At 42.5% G+C, this 16,671-nt stretch overlaps 1 protein-coding gene across 1 annotated transcript in view; it reads left to right on the forward strand.

Annotated features, from left to right (window-relative positions):
* The window catches only part of fstl1b (follistatin-like 1b), a 216,913-nt gene that overhangs the window by 193,418 nt on the left and 6,824 nt on the right, over window positions 1–16,671 (forward strand). Inside the window, exons 8-10 of the mRNA XM_060930408.1 lie at window positions 5,367–5,479; window positions 7,512–7,622; window positions 8,660–8,751. Of these exons, the coding sequence (XP_060786391.1) occupies window positions 5,367–5,479; window positions 7,512–7,622; window positions 8,660–8,751 (316 nt within the window). The remainder of the gene's footprint in view (window positions 1–5,366; window positions 5,480–7,511; window positions 7,623–8,659; window positions 8,752–16,671) is intronic.

The raw sequence follows: 16,671 nt of genomic DNA on the forward strand, positions 1-16,671 counted from the left end.
TTTTAGGGGAAGCTCGGCTTCTCTTGTTGTCTCTGAGAAATCGCCCCTGCTTCACATCTCGCTATGCCAGTAATACTCAGGTGCTACTTCGAGTTCCTCATCGGCGTGGAATCCAGTTAAAAAAAAACACCATGTCATAGCAAGCACTCGCGCGGACAGGCAACCCAATCAGAGGGGACGCAAGGAGGAGAGGGATTTTACTGCTCATAGAACTATCACGTAACAGGTGAATTCAAGAACACACACACGCCCGCGCACACATTCATTGCGCAGTGCGCAAGGGCACTTATTTCTGAAAATTACGTCCAAAAGCAGTGTTTCTGAGGGTACTGAGCTAGGGGGTGCTGAGCTCGTTTTTGGGGGTGCTTGAGCACCCCCAAAAATATGCTAAACACGCCCCTGGCAAGCACCACACCTCAAATCAACTCCAGGCCTTTTATCTGCTTAATTGAGAATGACATAACGAAGGAATTGCCCACACCATCCCACGTAATAGCCTTGGAGTCAATTGTCCAATTACTTTTGGTCCCTTTAAAAACAGGGTGGCACATGTTAAGGAGCTGAAACTCCTAAACCCTTCATCCAATTTTAATGTGGATACCCTCAAATGAAAGCTGAAAGTCTGGACTTTATGTCCATGTCCATTATATAACTATAACTTGAATATGTTTCAGTAAACAGGTAAAAAAAAAAACAAAATTTGTGTCAGTGTCCAAATATATATATGGACCTAAGTGTATGTTCATGGCTTATTTAAAGGAACAGTCGACCGTATTTCCATAATGAAATATGCTCTTATCTGAATTGAGACGAGCTGCTCCGTACCTCTCCGAGCTTTGCGCGACCTCCCAGTCAGTCAGACGCAGTCAGACGCGCTGTCACTCCTGTTAGCAATGTAGCTAGGCTCAGCATGGCCAATGGTATTTTTTGGGGCTGTAGTTAGATGCGACCAAACTCTTCCGCGTTTTTCCTGTTTACATAGGTTTATATGAGCAGTGATATGAAACAAGTTCAGTTACACAAATTGAAACGTAGCGATTTTCTATGCTATGGAAAGTCCGCACTATAATGACAGGCGTACTAACACCTTCTGCGCGCATTGATACGGAGCTCAGATATCAATGCGCTGCCGAAGCGCGCAGAAGGTGTTAGTACGCCTGTCATTATAGTGCGGACTTTCCATAGCATAGAAAATCGCTACGTTTCAATTTGTGTAACTGAACTTGTTTCATATCGCTGCTCATATAAACCTATGTAAACAGGAAAAACGCGGAAGAGTTTGGTCGCATCTAACTACAGCCCCAAAAAATACCATTGGCCATACTGAGCCTAGCTACATTGCTAACAGGAGTGACAGCGCGTCTGACTGCGTCTGACTGACTGGGAGGTCGCGCAAAGCTCGGAGAGGTACGGAGCAGCTCGTCTCAATTCAGATAAGAGCATATTTCATTATGGAAGTACGGTGGACTGTTCCTTTAAAGTTGTAAAAAAGAAGTTTTATGCATATAAATATTTAACACATTGCAGTTGCTGAATGTTGAATTGTAGACCCAGTGTGCTCTCGTATGGAGTTTTACTGGTGTGATAGTGTTTATATGCTGTTTAGGACATACAGTGTTAAGAGTAGGGTCTAATTATTGGTTCAGGATCTGACACTTTAAGAGAAGGACTTCTGTTTCTATTACTATCAGACAAGATGACAGAGGGGCGGATCCAGGAAAATGGGAAGGGGAGCATCAACCCAGTAAGCCTGGGGGTCCGGGGGCCTCTGCAGTTTTTAAATGCCCGGAGATGCGTTTTGAGCTGTCAGAGACATGTTGTAAATGAAATCTCTTAAAGAAAATTACCATATCAAAAATATGTTTTAAAACTAGGAACTTTCAAAACCATTTTATTAGTCACTGACAATGATATTGTCCGAGTTGCAGGTATATACATAGAACATAATTACAACTGATATATGGTCATATTGGGGCGGCACGGTGGTGTAGTGGTTAGCGCTGTCGCCTCACAGCAAGAAGGTCCTGGGTTCGAGCCCCGGGGCTGGCGAGGGCCTTTCTGTGCGGAGTTTGCATGTTCTCCCCGTGTCCGCGTGGGTTTCCTCCGGGTGCTCCGGTTTCCCCCACAGTCCAAAGACATGCAGGTTAGGTTAACTGGTGACTCTAAATTGACCGTAGGTGTGAATGTGAGTGTGAATGGTTGTCTGTGTCTATGTGTCAGCCCTGTGATGACCTGGCGACTTGTCCAGGGTGTACCCCGCCTTTCGCCCGTAGTCAGCTGGGATAGGCTCCAGCTTGCCTGCGACCCTGTAGAAGGATAAAGCGGCTAGAGATAATGAGATGAGATGAGATATGGTCATATTGATGAAAGCTGCATTGTCGTATCATGACACTGACCACAAAACACCTTATAATCAATAAATTATTGCTATTTTAGCCACTGGAATCTGAGCTCCTGCTCAGGACATTCAGTGTCCATATAAGACAGTGAATATATCCAGGTACACTGAGGGAATGTCAGGGGCCACTTAAGACAGAGCTTAATACTGAAATATCAAGAAAACAAAGACTGCAGGAGTTGCATGTCTATAATACAAAGTCAGGAACTGCAGTCCGAGTTCCTGAGTCTAACAGACTGAGAGAACGATACAATGATTGTGTGAGCTGCATGTGAACAAGTCATATAATAAGTCTTAGTTCCCAAAACTCAGGGGATTTCAAGCAGATTTTCTTCAGATTTGCTGTTGCAAAAATCAACATCTCTCACAGACCTACCCAGCCGCTGTCATAAAAATCTAAGTGAGGCTCATCCCCCAAACGGCACGTGTCCCATATACATACGCAGGGTATAGTGAGTCTAGGGATGCCCTATTAACCCCTTCAGTGCCCTTGGACGAGTCACGTACGTCATGAAATCTTTTACCACTGTGCCTTATGACGTACGCTACTCGTCATAAACACCTCCTTTTATGTACCTTACATGGCACATTACCGTGAGTTGGCCTAGTGGTTAGCGTGTGCGCTTCTCGATCGGGAGATCGCGAGTTCTATTCATGGTTGGGTCATACCAAAGACCATCATAAAAATGGTATCCAGTTACTTGGAATACATGGACCCTTGGTGTACATTGTGTTTTCAAGTACTAGTAATTCATGCTTATGGACAGGTTCTCATTGACAAGACCCGTTGTTTTTGATTGCTAAAATTATTTTTACTCTACAACAGTGTTTTTTTGTGATTTTTCTATACAAATATTAAAAATGTAAAGTTCTGAACAAGTTAGAGAAAGATTATCAAAATATCCCATCTCATTATCTGTAGCCACTTTATCCTGTTCTACAGGGTCGCAGGCAAGCTGGAGCCTATCCCAGCTGACTACGGGCGAAAGGCGGGATACACCCTGGACAAGTCGCCAGGTCATCACAGGGCTGACACATAGACACAGACAACCATTCACACTCACATTCACACCTACGGTCAATTTAGAGTCACCAGTTAACCTAACCTGCATGTCTTTGGACTGTGGGGGAAACCGGAGCACCCGGAGGAAACCCACGCGGACACGGGGAGAACATGTAAACTCCGCACAGAAAGGCCTTCGCCGGCCACGGGGCTCGAACCCGGACCTTCTTGCTGTGAGGCGACAGCGCTAACCACTACACCACCATGCCACCTCAAAATATCCCAATTTTGACCTATTTTTGTCCTCTATACCCGGCACATTACAATTAATTATGGGTGGCTGCCAAGGGGTTAATGAATACGAGCAGTAGCTGGACAGCCAACTCGTGTGTGTGTGTGTGTGTGTGTGTGTGTGTGTGTGTGTGTGTGTGTGTGTGTGTGTGCAGTAAACTTGCTGCAGCATCTTATCATTTTGGCTTGTGAACATGCGCGTTAATGATACCATAAATATAAAAGGATGGCGCACACCCTTTACATGCAGTCTGGGAGTACAGTGTGTTATTATATCAATGCACAAAGTTTCCGCGCCCTGTTCAAATCCAACAGGACTCACCCAGCTTGCTTTTCACTGTATTCGTGTCACAAGTGAAAAAAACTAAGCTAGGACCTACTATTAAATATAAATTTATCCCATAAACTCTTCAGCTCAGTTCCACATAATGATTTATTTTGTTTTTGTTTTTTTAAACCTTATTAATTAATAAACAGCGGGCATATCTCGGTATCTGCAGTACAATCAAGTCATAATTCCAAATAGCCGTGTACTAAAACTTTTTTTGTGTGTGTGTACGGGACGGCGTGCACCGGGTGCACCCCACCTTAAATCCGTGCCAGTGATAAACTCCAGTTTGAAGATAGCGGTTCAGGCCTCATAACTCGTTCCATCACTGAACTTTGCCAATTGTAATTTATTACTAAAGGAATTAAATAAAACTTGTGTTTTCCATGGTATTGTCATGTATAATGCGTGTAAATATGCGTGTTGAATACCTCTCTGATATGTTGCAGCGGCCTAACCCAATCAGATCTAACTTTTACTTCATTTTATTTTATTTCTACTATTGTTTAATAATTTTTTTTTCTCTCTTCTTCCCCATTTATTTTATATAATTTTATTTTCTATTGTTTACTGTTTTGCTTTTACCTCTGTAAAGCACATTGAACTGCCACTGTGTATGAAATGCGCTATAGAAATAAACTTGCCTTGCCTTGCTTTACACCCAAAGCTAATAGAGACGGTGTGTTGAAGTTACAGTCGGGGTCATGTGGGTACACACTGCCTCTGTTTGTGTGTGTGTGTGTGTGTGTGTGTGTGTGTGTGTGTGTGTGTGTGTGAAGAGAAACAGAAGGGAAAAATCCTCGCCAACAATCCCTCCATACAGCAGCCAGACATTCCACTCCTACGCTGTCGCTTCCTGTGTGCGTATGTGTGTGTGTGTGTGTGTGTGTGTGTGTGCGTGTGTGTGTTCAGCTGGATATAAAGCTTTTCATCCTGCACTGTGGAAAAAGGGAAAAGTTTGCTCGCCAGAAAAATGACTAAGCTGTGCTGTCGTAAGATGAAATAAAAGCTTCGATGTTTGTAAATTTGAAACTAAGACACCTAATACACACATCACTACACGTAATACACACACACACACACACACACACACACACACGTCTATATCCAGTACATATATATTTACATCCATTACACACACAGCTATTTCCATTAATACGTATATTATTATAACTGTAATAACTGAGTTGAAGATATATTGGGAATTTTAGTATTGTATTGCTGTAAATGTAATGCTGCATTGTAATTTGAATGTAATAATTAAAGCAAAGTGCAGTATCACAGAGTGTGTGTGTGTGTGTGTGTGTGTGTGTGTGTGTGTGTGTGTGTGTGTGTGTGTGTGTCAGGAGTCTGTGTGTGGACGCATTAATCGAGCTCTCAGACCAGAACGCTGACTGGAAGCTGAGCTTTGATGAGTTCCTCAACTGCCTTCGTCCAGGATTCAACCCTCCAGAGAAGAGTAAGACACACACACACACACACACACACACACACAGCGCTGCTCTGCTCTGGTAGAAGTAGGTGAGAGTTCAGGGGGAGGAACAATGTGAGTGTTCTATCCAGCCATAGTCTTGAATTTGGTTACTAACGAAAACTCATCACCAGATGGGAAAACAGACAAGAAAAAAATATTAACTCAGCGGACGAGAGAGCCAGACAAGATGGAAGGAGAGCGGTCAAACTCCTACTAGTTCTATAAAGGGACTAGGCGTGATGTCATGTGCAATCCGAACTTCACTCTGTAAAATGCCAAGCCGATTCCTGGGAAGGTTGTTTACTGGGATCGTTAGTGTAGATAGCAGTTCTCCGTACAGACTGTACAGTTACTGCAGGTACAGACAGTCCGAGGAAGCGCAGCAGTCAGTCACAGTGTGCACATGATCTCAGGTTCATAGGCCGTTATATACTCTTTATACAGCTGTAAAGGGCAGACGTGCAGATCGAACATAATACACATCAATATTACAGACTGTGGAAGTCGGCCTGATTGGAGATAGGAGCATTTATTAAATTAGCAACGTTCTTAATTTAAGTAGGTTCCAAGGGTTTGGGAGGATGGGTGATTAGTGCATTGTGTGTAACAGAGAATGTTGTGAAGAATGAGCTGATTAGTGTGCTGTGCAGTTTGGGGGGGATGGGTGGTTAGTGTGTTGTGTTTGAGAGAATGTTGTGAAGGATGAGGTGATTAGTGTGTTGTGCAGTTCGGGGTGGGTGATTATTGTGTTGTGTTCGAGAGAATGTTTTGAAGGATGGGTGATTTAGTGTGTTGTGTGTTCTGGAGAATGGAGTGATCAGTGTGCTGTGCATTATAGAGAATGCTTTGGGCTATGGGTGATTAGTGTGTTGAGTGTTACCGAGGATGTTTTGGAAGATGGGTGATTCGTGTGGCTTGTGTTCTGGAGGGTGGGGATTAGTGAATTGTGTGTGACGTATAATGGTTTGACGGATGGGTGATTTGTGTGCTGTGTGTTACCGATAATGCTTTGGGGGGTGGAGATTAGTGTGTTGTGTATTATAGAGAATGTTTTGAAGGATGGGTGATTAGTGTGTTGTGTGTCACAGAGAAAGTTTTGAAGGGTGGGTGATTATTGTGTTGTCTTCTGGATGATGGCGATTATTGGATTGTGTGTGATTATTGGATTGTTTTGTTTTGTTATTGTCCGCTGTCACTGTCCAGTACTGGGCTGTTGGTATAAGTTTGCTGTGGGTCAGTATTTTGTTGTCTGTGTAAGCTTTTGCTACTTTTGCCTGCAACCAAATCTACCTTTGAGTACAAATAAAGTTACCTTACCTTACCTTACAGAATGGTTTGAAGGAAGGGTGATTAGTGTGTTGTGTGTTAGAGAGAACGTTTTGGAGGGTGGGTGATTAGTGTGTTATGTTAGACTGAGTGTTTTTGGTGGCTGGGTGATTAGTGTGTTGTATGTTAGATACTATTTTGGGGATGGGGATTAGTGTGTTGTGTGTTAGAGAGAATGTGTTGTGGTGATGGGGATTAGTGTGTTATGTGTTAGAGATAATTTTTGGATGATATGTGATTAGTGTATTGCACGTTATACCAATATTTGGGGGGAATTGGGGATTAGTGTGTTGTGTGTTAAAGATAATGTTTTTGGGGATGGGGAATTAGTGTGTTGTGTGTTAGAGAGAATGTTCTGGAGGATGGGGATTGGTGCGTTGCGTGTTGGACCGAATGTTTTGGGGATGGAGATTAGTGTGCTATTTGTTATAGAGAATGCTTGGATGATGGGGATTAGTGTGTTGTGTGTTATACTTAATGTTTTGTTAGATGGGTGATTAGTGTGTTGCGTGTTAGAGATGATGTTTTTGGGATGTGTGATTAGTGTGTTGTGTGTTAGAGAGACTGTTTTGGGGTGGGGGATTAGTGTGTTGTGTGTTAGAGAGACTGTTTTGTGGGATTGGTGATTAGTGTGTTGTGTGTTAGAGAGAATTTTTTGGAGGGTGGGTGATTAGTGTGTTGTGTGTTACAGAGTGTGCTTTAGAGGATGAGACCTATGAAGATGGTGCAGAGACTCAGGTGGACTGTAACCTCTGTGTCTGCGCATGCGGCAACTGGGTCTGCACTGCCATGACCTGTGACGGTAAGACTCATCACACACAATCAGTTAGAAATGTAACGTCATTCTGAAAACCTGAAAGCCTGGTAGAACCAAACCTGAAATAAAGCTTGACTAAAGTTTTTGTCTCGAGACCTTGTAGAAGTAATGCAGTGTCAGCGCTGTCCTGAGATCTGCTGAGGAAATATTCCCTCTCAGATGCATATGTAGGTGAATTGATTTGATTTCTGGTTAAATAAACTCTCCTGTACACTGTAAACACTGCCGTGTATAGATCACAAGCATGCGTTTGTGCTTTTGAGTGTTAAAAGCACAGATTTCAATTTCCTACTCTTCCTACACCACTGAATCTGTAGCCCTTATCACTGAGCTAACAATTCTCTCAAAATATCAGGGTCAAAGATGAAGCGTTTTTAAAATGTGAATTAAGTGAAAGTCTTTACACTAGACATTCAGATGCTTCCTTTACACTCGTATCATATTTATTCAAGAATGCATTGAAACGTCATTCAGTTTGTCATTCCACATGCAAAGACATGAGCTTTATCTCAAAATGCGATCCACATCTGTTGTCCGTACTTCACCGTTTTTTCTTGTTATATCTTTGGAACAATGGAATATTAATAAAGCTACAACTGAGAGCAAAAGTATGAATCCCCCCGGATTCTGGAGTATAAAAAGAATTTATTACAAGAAGTTAATATGTGGCTTCAGACCTTATCTGAAGGCAGCGTGTGATATCTCGGAGAGTTGTAAAAGATATGTAGGTCAGAAAGAGTGGGGGGAGAATCTTACTTTGATAATGGTAGGTTTAACACGATTGTGAAACGTCGCACACAGAATTTGAGGTTGGTATGAATTAAATTTGCCGCCTTTCATTTTCTCCTCTTTACGTATAGTTTTATTTTAGTATCAAATACTGACTTGTCCAGGGTGTACCCTGCCTTTCGCCCGTAGTCAGCTGGGATAGGCTCCAGCTTGCCTGCGACCCTGTAGAACAGGATAAAGCAGCTAGAGATAATGAGATGAGATGATTATTGTAATGAAAATTCTGTCCACAGAGAAAACCCCAGCTCTCGAGCCGGGAACTGGTGATGAGGAGATGACGGAGGAGGAGTGGAGTCTGCGTGTGGCTGAACTCAACAAACATCAGGTTCTCTCATTGGATCTTATTATAAATATTACAAACTTTCCATCTTACATTCTCAGATAAGATCTGACAGATAGAATTTGCACAAATTCATATTACAGAAGGAAATCTTAATTTATTATCCCCCCAGCATATACAGTGCCTTGCAAAAGTATTCACCCCCTTGGCTTTTTACCTATTTTATTACATTACAACCTGCAATTTAAATTTTTTTTATCTGAATTTTATGTAATGGATCTGCACAAAATAATCTAAGTTGGTGAAGTGAAATGAGAAAAAAATATATATTTATTTTAAAAAAATTATAAAAAACTGAAAATTGGCATGTGCATATGTATTCACCCCCTTCGCTATGAAGCCCCTAAAAAGTTCTGGCGCAGCCAATTACCTTCAGAAGTCACATAATTAGTGAAATGAAGTCCACCTGTGTGCAATCTAAGTGTCACATGATCTGTCAGTATATATACACCTTTTCTGAAAAGCCCCAGAGGCTGCAACGCCACTAAGCAAGAGGCACCACTAACCAAACAACACCATGAAGACTAAGGAGCTCTCCAAACAAGTCAAGGACAAAGTTGTTGAGAAGTACAAGTCAGGGCTGGGTTATAAAAAAATATCGAAGTCTTTGATGATCCCCAGAGCACCATCAAATCCATCATCATCAACTGGAAAGAACATGGTACCACAACAAACCTGCCAAGAGAGGACCGCACACCACAACTCACAGACCGAGCAAGGAGGGCATTAATCAGAGAGGCAGCACAGAGACCAAAGGTAACCCTGAAGGAGCTGCAGAGTTCCACAGCAGAGATGGGAGTATCTGTCCATAGGACCACTTTAAGCTGTACACTCCACAGAGCAGGGCTTTATGGAAGAGTGGCCAGAAAAAAAGTCATTGCTTAAGAAAACACGTTTGGAGTTTGCCCAACAGCATGTGGCAGACTCCCCAAACACATGGACGAAGATTCTCTGGTCAAATGAGACTAAAATTTAACTTTTTGGCCATCATGGGAAACACCATGTGTGATGCAAACCCAACACCCTGAGAACACCATTCCTAAAGTGAAGCATGGTGGTGGCAGCATCATGCTGTGGGGATATTTTTCATCTGCAGGGACAGGAAAGCTGGTCAGGACTGAAGGAAAGATGGATGGCACTAAATACAGGGCAATTCTGGAGGAAAACCTGTTTGAGTCAGCCAGAGGTTTGAGACTGGGATGAAGGTTCATGTTCCAGCAGGACAATGACCCTAAACATACTGCTAAAGCCACACTGGAGTGGTTTAAAGGGAAAAATTTAAATGTCTTGGAATGGCCTAGTCAAAGCCCAGACCTCAATCCAATTGAGAATCTGTGGCATAACTTGAAGATCGCTGTTCACCAGCGGAACCCATCTAATTTGAAGGAGCTGGAGCAGTTTTGCCTTGAGGAATGGGCAGAAATACCAGTGGCTAGATGCAGGGCTCTACACTAACTTTTTTTTTTCAGGAGCACACGTGCTCCTAAGTTAAAAATTTTAGGAGCACAGGGAAAAAATGGGGGCACAAGCACAAGTAGGTTTTCATTTTAAAGGTTTATTGCAGCGCAAACCTTAGATACACCAACACATAAAACGCAAAATTCAATTGAGAATGAATGAATGAACAAACAAATGAATAACGAACAACTGAATGAATGAACAAACAGTAGCTAAACAGAGAGCAGAGCTCAGTAGAGCTAACAACATCATCAAGGACAGCTCCCACCCTGGCTCTGAGTTCTTTGACTTGCTGCCCTCAGGCAGGCGTTACAGGTGCATCAAAGCAAGGACCAACAGACTCAAAAACAGTTTTTTTCCCACAGGCCATAACCACCTTGAACAATTAGCCTTTTTCACATTACATCACTTGCAGGGGAACTCATATCTGTTTTCAGCCTTTTGAATGGAAGAAGAGGTATACGGCGGCAACATATGTTCACAAAACTGTGTCATTCACAGATAAGATTGATAATAATATTGCGCATTGTTGTTTATCATTACGTATTGTTAGCGACCATTCCAGTCACCTATCTGCCTTGTTTTGGAAAGGAAGTTTACTGACTTTCTATGGTTGCTACTTGTTAGCCAGCAGATTAGCATGCCGCCTCTTCTTCCATTCAAAAGGCTGAAAACGGATGTGAGGTTCTTCTGCAAGTGACGTAATGTGAAAAAGGCTAATTACATGCACTGACTGATGCCACTTCTGGCAGGTGCAGCAATGCGCCAACAAGGACCTAAAAGGACAATATTCTCACACGTACCTGATACAGTGCAATACTTATTACAGTGCAACCTCACAGAGCAACTTTTTACTTTTTATAGCTTTTGTATATTTTATATTTATATTTCTACACTTTTACATCCATACCCAATACAATGCAATACCAAATACAGTGCAATATCCTGAGTTTTGTAGCTGAACTGAGTTTCTATAACTAATGTGCAATTAACATCTGCAACTCAACACGCCCAGTTGTGTATATATTCTTTGTTTTTCTGCTGTGTTGTGACATGCACCATTTGTATATACTGTATATTATTTGTTTTTCTGCTGTGTTGTATGTTCCCATCTAAATGTTTGCACTGGGGTGTGTGCTTTCCATCTCATTATATAATTTTCCCGCACCTTGTCCCGTCGTTCTAGCTTTCTTCACTACACTTTCTTCCTCGTCCGTTCTTTTATTCTTGTTTCCACCATCATTGCTTTTAAAAAACGCCGTTATTCTCTGCATAGCGAATATATTTCTCAGCTCGGTCTGAACCAGCTCTCAGTTATCTCTCAGTTGAATGATCTGATGAATCCCTAAAAAGCACTTTTCCCACCTAATGCCACACCCACAACATACAACCGTGGGAAAGAAGGGCAATCACAGAAAGATGAGTAGAAAACGGGAAATGTTACGGGGGATGTTTATTGTGATGGTAGGCTATTGTAGCATCAGCACAAAAGCACCAGACTCAACTTTAACTGAAAGTGTTATTCAGTAGCCTAAACTTATTCAAGCTACAGACCGAGAAGAATAAAAATGCTGAAATCTCATGTCCCGGTAAAACGCACTAGCATGGCAGAACGGCAAAAAAAAATGTAACTTTTTCACTCTCCCCCCCCCGGCTACCGTGGGAATCACCGCAGTGCAAGACAGAGGCAATGCACGCAACTACAGACAGGGAGCAAGGCGCAGGCACAACACACACGCACGTACACAACACTGAACACACACACTTACAACAATACAGGCCGTTACTCGTTACACTATATTAGGTAGGCTATCCAGCGCTGGATTTACATACTTTGCAGTTTAACGTTTGATACATTTTAGAATGTTAAACTCGTCGCGTCTGTGCTCAGTGCTTTCCGAAATTGTCGGCCGCAAGAAGCCCTCGCACGAATGCGCGTTTTTTTTTTTCCGTTGTTCGCATGCCGAAAAATTTGCTCGCAAATGCGAGTGAAATGTGCGCACTGTAGAGCCCTGGCTAGATGTGGCAAGCTCATAGAGACTTATCCAAAGTGACCTGCAGCTATAATTGCTGCAAAAGATGGCTCTACAAAGTACTGACATTAGGGGGGTGAATAGTTATGCATGTTGAAGTTTTCTGTTATTTTGTCCTATTTGTTGTTTGCTTCACAATAAAAAATAAATAAATTCACATCTTCAAAGTTGTAGGCATGTTCTGTAAAGGAAATGATGAAAACCCTCAAACAATCCATTTTAATTCCAGGTTGTGAGGCAACAAAACGCGAAAAATGCCAAGGGGGATGAATACTTTTGCAAGGCACTGTAATGCGGAGGAATATACAGTAGCTGCCACCCTGTCCATCCATCTGTAAACATTTTAGTTTCCGGCAAATAGCTCAAAAACTATTCTGAATGTTTTTCACGAAACCTCACAGTTATGTTAAGTGACTAGAGGAGTTGTGCCTTTTGACATTTTAGGATTTCTGTCATTTTTATTTTTTCTTCCATATTTCCATGGCAAACAATTCAACTGCGGAAAATTTGGAGTGGGGTTTCATTTGGGGACTGGTGGTGGTGGTTGGGGGGGGGGGGGGGGTACATCACCTCCTGATGACGCTTGTTTTATTTTAGAAGTTAGGAAGTTAGGTAATTTATGTCCTACAACTAGAGTCGTAGGACATAAATACTGAACACTTCCACAGTGATTAGTCCTAAAGGGCGCCCTACATTTAAATATTGTCCACTATTAAGGATGTAAAAGACATTACTGGAACACGCATAACATGCGTTATATCCCTCATCAAAAAATTCCCATGCAGGGATTGGCTCACATGACATAAAATAGTTCCGCCATTGATTAAGCAATGTATCTAATGATGTCAAAAAAAAAAAGGATATGGTGTGAGTCAGTCATGGTCTATCCTGGATATACCATGAACTGATGTCACAATTTTAAGCTCCACGGCTGACTCGAGTCACAGCTATGGCTCTGCGAGCGTTTCTGTGTGTGTAGATCTACATATCATGATCATGATGAGGGATATAAATTAGTGCTGTCAAAAATGTCGCGTTATTAACGCGTTAACTTGACTCAATTTTAACGGCGATAATTTTTTTTATCGCGAGATTAACGCTCTGTGACATGATGATGTAGGTTTTTCATAAGCTTTTGAAACTGCCAGGAACTTGGAACAGAGACTTTGCTTAGAAAACCGATAGCAGCTAGACTGTAATGCCACGCCCCGCACAGCCAGAGTCCTCTGCCCTCCTCCCCCAAAGAACCAGTGCGAGCAGGGCGCGCTAGTAGAGATGGGATTTATGGCTCTTTGATGGGATCCGCATCTTTGTGATCCGTTCTTTGAAAAGAGCCGTTCAAAAGACTGGCTCATTTGGCTCTTTTGAAATATTTATTCAGTTTTAAGAAGACAGCGTTTAAAGAAGCCAGATCCCTCTGAACTGTAAACTCAATGCTATCCCAGAAATCCTTCCTGTAATATGCAAATTTGGCCGCCTCTGATTGGACAGCGCGACGCATCAACAGGCAGAAAGTGTAAAAGTACAAAATGTGTTAAGTGAGCTGAAACAGTAAAGATCAGATTCAATGCAATATTTATCAACGAACAACGGAGATTAAAAAAAAAAAGATGGATAATTCAACAGTAGATCATTTCACTCATGGTTCTCTTGCTAGCCCCGCACCGGTGCTCAGCTTAGGTTTCACTTTGCAGTGGCTGTGTGAAGACGTGTTATGCTTTGCAATAAAAAAAAAACATTGGTACAAAGCAAGCCCATGCACTTTTTTATGCTGATAAGAGAATTACAATGGTTTTTTATGTGACAAAAATGTGTGATTAAATTGCGATTAATCGTGAGTTAACTATGACTGTCGCGACATTAATCGCGATTAAATATTTTAATCGCTTGACAGCACTAATATAAATCAAATATACCATGCACTGAGAGACACCGGGAGTTACGGATTCTCTTCGATGACTGGTGTAGTACTATTTTCTGAGGGGGGCAGCCAGTCACCTCAGAGAATCCATAATTTCAACCGGAGACTCATTGCATTGCATGGTATATTTGATGACTATATACATGGATTATATATACTGTAAAATCAGGAAAGCAAATCTGCTTATTAGTGTCTCAAAATGTGGTCAGTGAAAGACTCATAGCTTGTAGGAATCAGGGTTTCTGATCAGTGTTTTGTTATTGACACACATTATTTTGAGTTGCTTTTGCAGACGTTTCAATAATTTAAGTCAAGTTTATTTGTATGGCGCTTTTAACAATAAACATTGTCGCAAAGCAGCTTTACAGAATTTGAACGACTTAAAACGAGTTAATTTGATCCCTAATCTATCCCCAATGAGCAAGCCTGTGGCGACGGTGGCAAGGAAAAACTCCCTCAGACGACATGAGGAAGAAACCTCGAGAGGAACCAGACTCAAAAGGGAACCCGTCCTCATCCGGGCAACAACAGACAACATGACTAGAACATTAACAGTCCTAACATAAAGTCAGTTTCGTTGATGCTATAAACCCCCCACCGACGGAAACCCGAGCGCAAAACCGTTCACCACAACTGCAGTCCCAAAGTCAGCAAATCAACTACAGTCCCCAGCCACAAAAGCACCACTGCAAGAGTCCAGAGCGTCCTCCAGGCGTGACCCCCAACTGTCCACATGGGGACGTCCTCCACAGGAGCGATGCGATGAGACTCCAACCAGACACAGGGCACCAGGATGGACCAGGCAGATTTAGTGTTTATTTCCACCATCTGCAATATAAAGACATGGTTCCTGAACACACTTTTTAGGAGATGTCCCAGTAAACCTCCATTCCTGTCTGGAGTTCAGGATCATGGATTAAGGAACTGTTATTCTGGATTATACAACCACAGCATTGTTGAAGTATCAAATGCGATGACTAAGAAGGTCTTGATTCATATTTATAACAGGATAATATTTATGCACTCGCTCAAATACATTATTGCTTCTATAGTAGCAGCTAATTCACAAGTTTTACAAGTATTTTTACTGAATGTATCAGTTTTTAAATAAACATGCCTCATTGTGTAGCATATACAGTTGTGGTCAGAAGTTTACATACAGTGACACGAATGTCATGGCAATATTTGGGCTTTCAGTAATTTCTTTGAACTGATCTTTTTCTGTGGTAGAATGATTGTACAGCATACAGCTTTAGTTAAAAAAACAAAACACTAGAATTTGGTGCACAAGTTTTAATTTTCTTTGGGTTTTCTGAAATCAACACAAGGTCAAAATTATACATACAGGGTCAAAAGTTTACATACACTCACTTAGATTATTAATTCAGAGGTGCTGAAACTTCCAAAATGTCTCTTATCTTGCCAAGGCCGAGGTCTCTTAACTTCCTGTTAGTGATTATGATTGACTACAGCTGGTCGCTTCTCTGTGCCTTCATAAAAAGGGTTTGTTTACAGCACTCACTGGATTGACCAACACGGAGTAAAATGGGAAAGTCCAAGGAGCTCAGTGCAGATCTGAGAAAGAGGATCGCAGATATACACAACTCCAGAATGTGTCTTGGAACCATTTCTAAACAACTGCAAATTCCAAGATCAGTTCAAACAGCTGTATCCAAGTTATGGTGAGGTGTAGTCACTTTGCCAAGCCACTTTGCTACAAGAAAACCCAAATTGTCACCCTCAGCTGAAAAGAAATTGGTTTGGATGGTCAGGAACAACCTGGGAACCACCATGGCACAGCCCTGCCATGAACTGGAAGCTGATGGATCACTGTCTGCAGTTCGGATCACCATGGACTAATGGCCCTTTTCCACTACCCTTTTTCAGCTCACTTCAGCTCGCTTCAGCTCACTTCAGCCCGACACGGCTCGCGTTTCGACTACCAAAAAACAGCACGACTCAGCTCGCTTCAGCCCTGCTTAGCCCCTAAAACTCGCACCGTTTTGGAGTGGGGCTGAAGCGAGCCAAAGCGAGCCGAGTGAGGCTGGGGGCGTGAGCAGACACTCCCCTGTGCACTGATTGGTGAGGAGGAGTGTCCTCACATGCCCACACACGCCCCGCGAGCGCTCTGGGATCTGTAAACACCGCAAACCCGGAAGGAGAAGAATTACGAATTACGAGAATTTCTGAAGCCTTATGCGCCTCGCCTCATCTATACGCTCTTGCCAGTGTCTGTCCGCGTTGTCGGTGACAACAAGCCACAGCACCAAGACCAGCAACACTAACGACTCCATGTCCTCATTGTTTATTGTTTACTATTCGGGTCGTGAGACTACCGCTTAAAAGCTCACTGATGTCACTGTTTGCGCTGCTTAACGACATCACCTGACGTCCACCCACTTTCGCTAACTCCACCCAATGTGTCCACCCACTTCCAGCCAGCACGGTTCAGCGCGGTTGTAGTCGAAATGCAACTCCAACAGCCCCGCTCAG

Source organism: Neoarius graeffei, chromosome 9 (assembly GCF_027579695.1).
Source record: "Neoarius graeffei isolate fNeoGra1 chromosome 9, fNeoGra1.pri, whole genome shotgun sequence".
Taxonomy (NCBI): domain Eukaryota; kingdom Metazoa; phylum Chordata; class Actinopteri; order Siluriformes; family Ariidae; genus Neoarius; species Neoarius graeffei.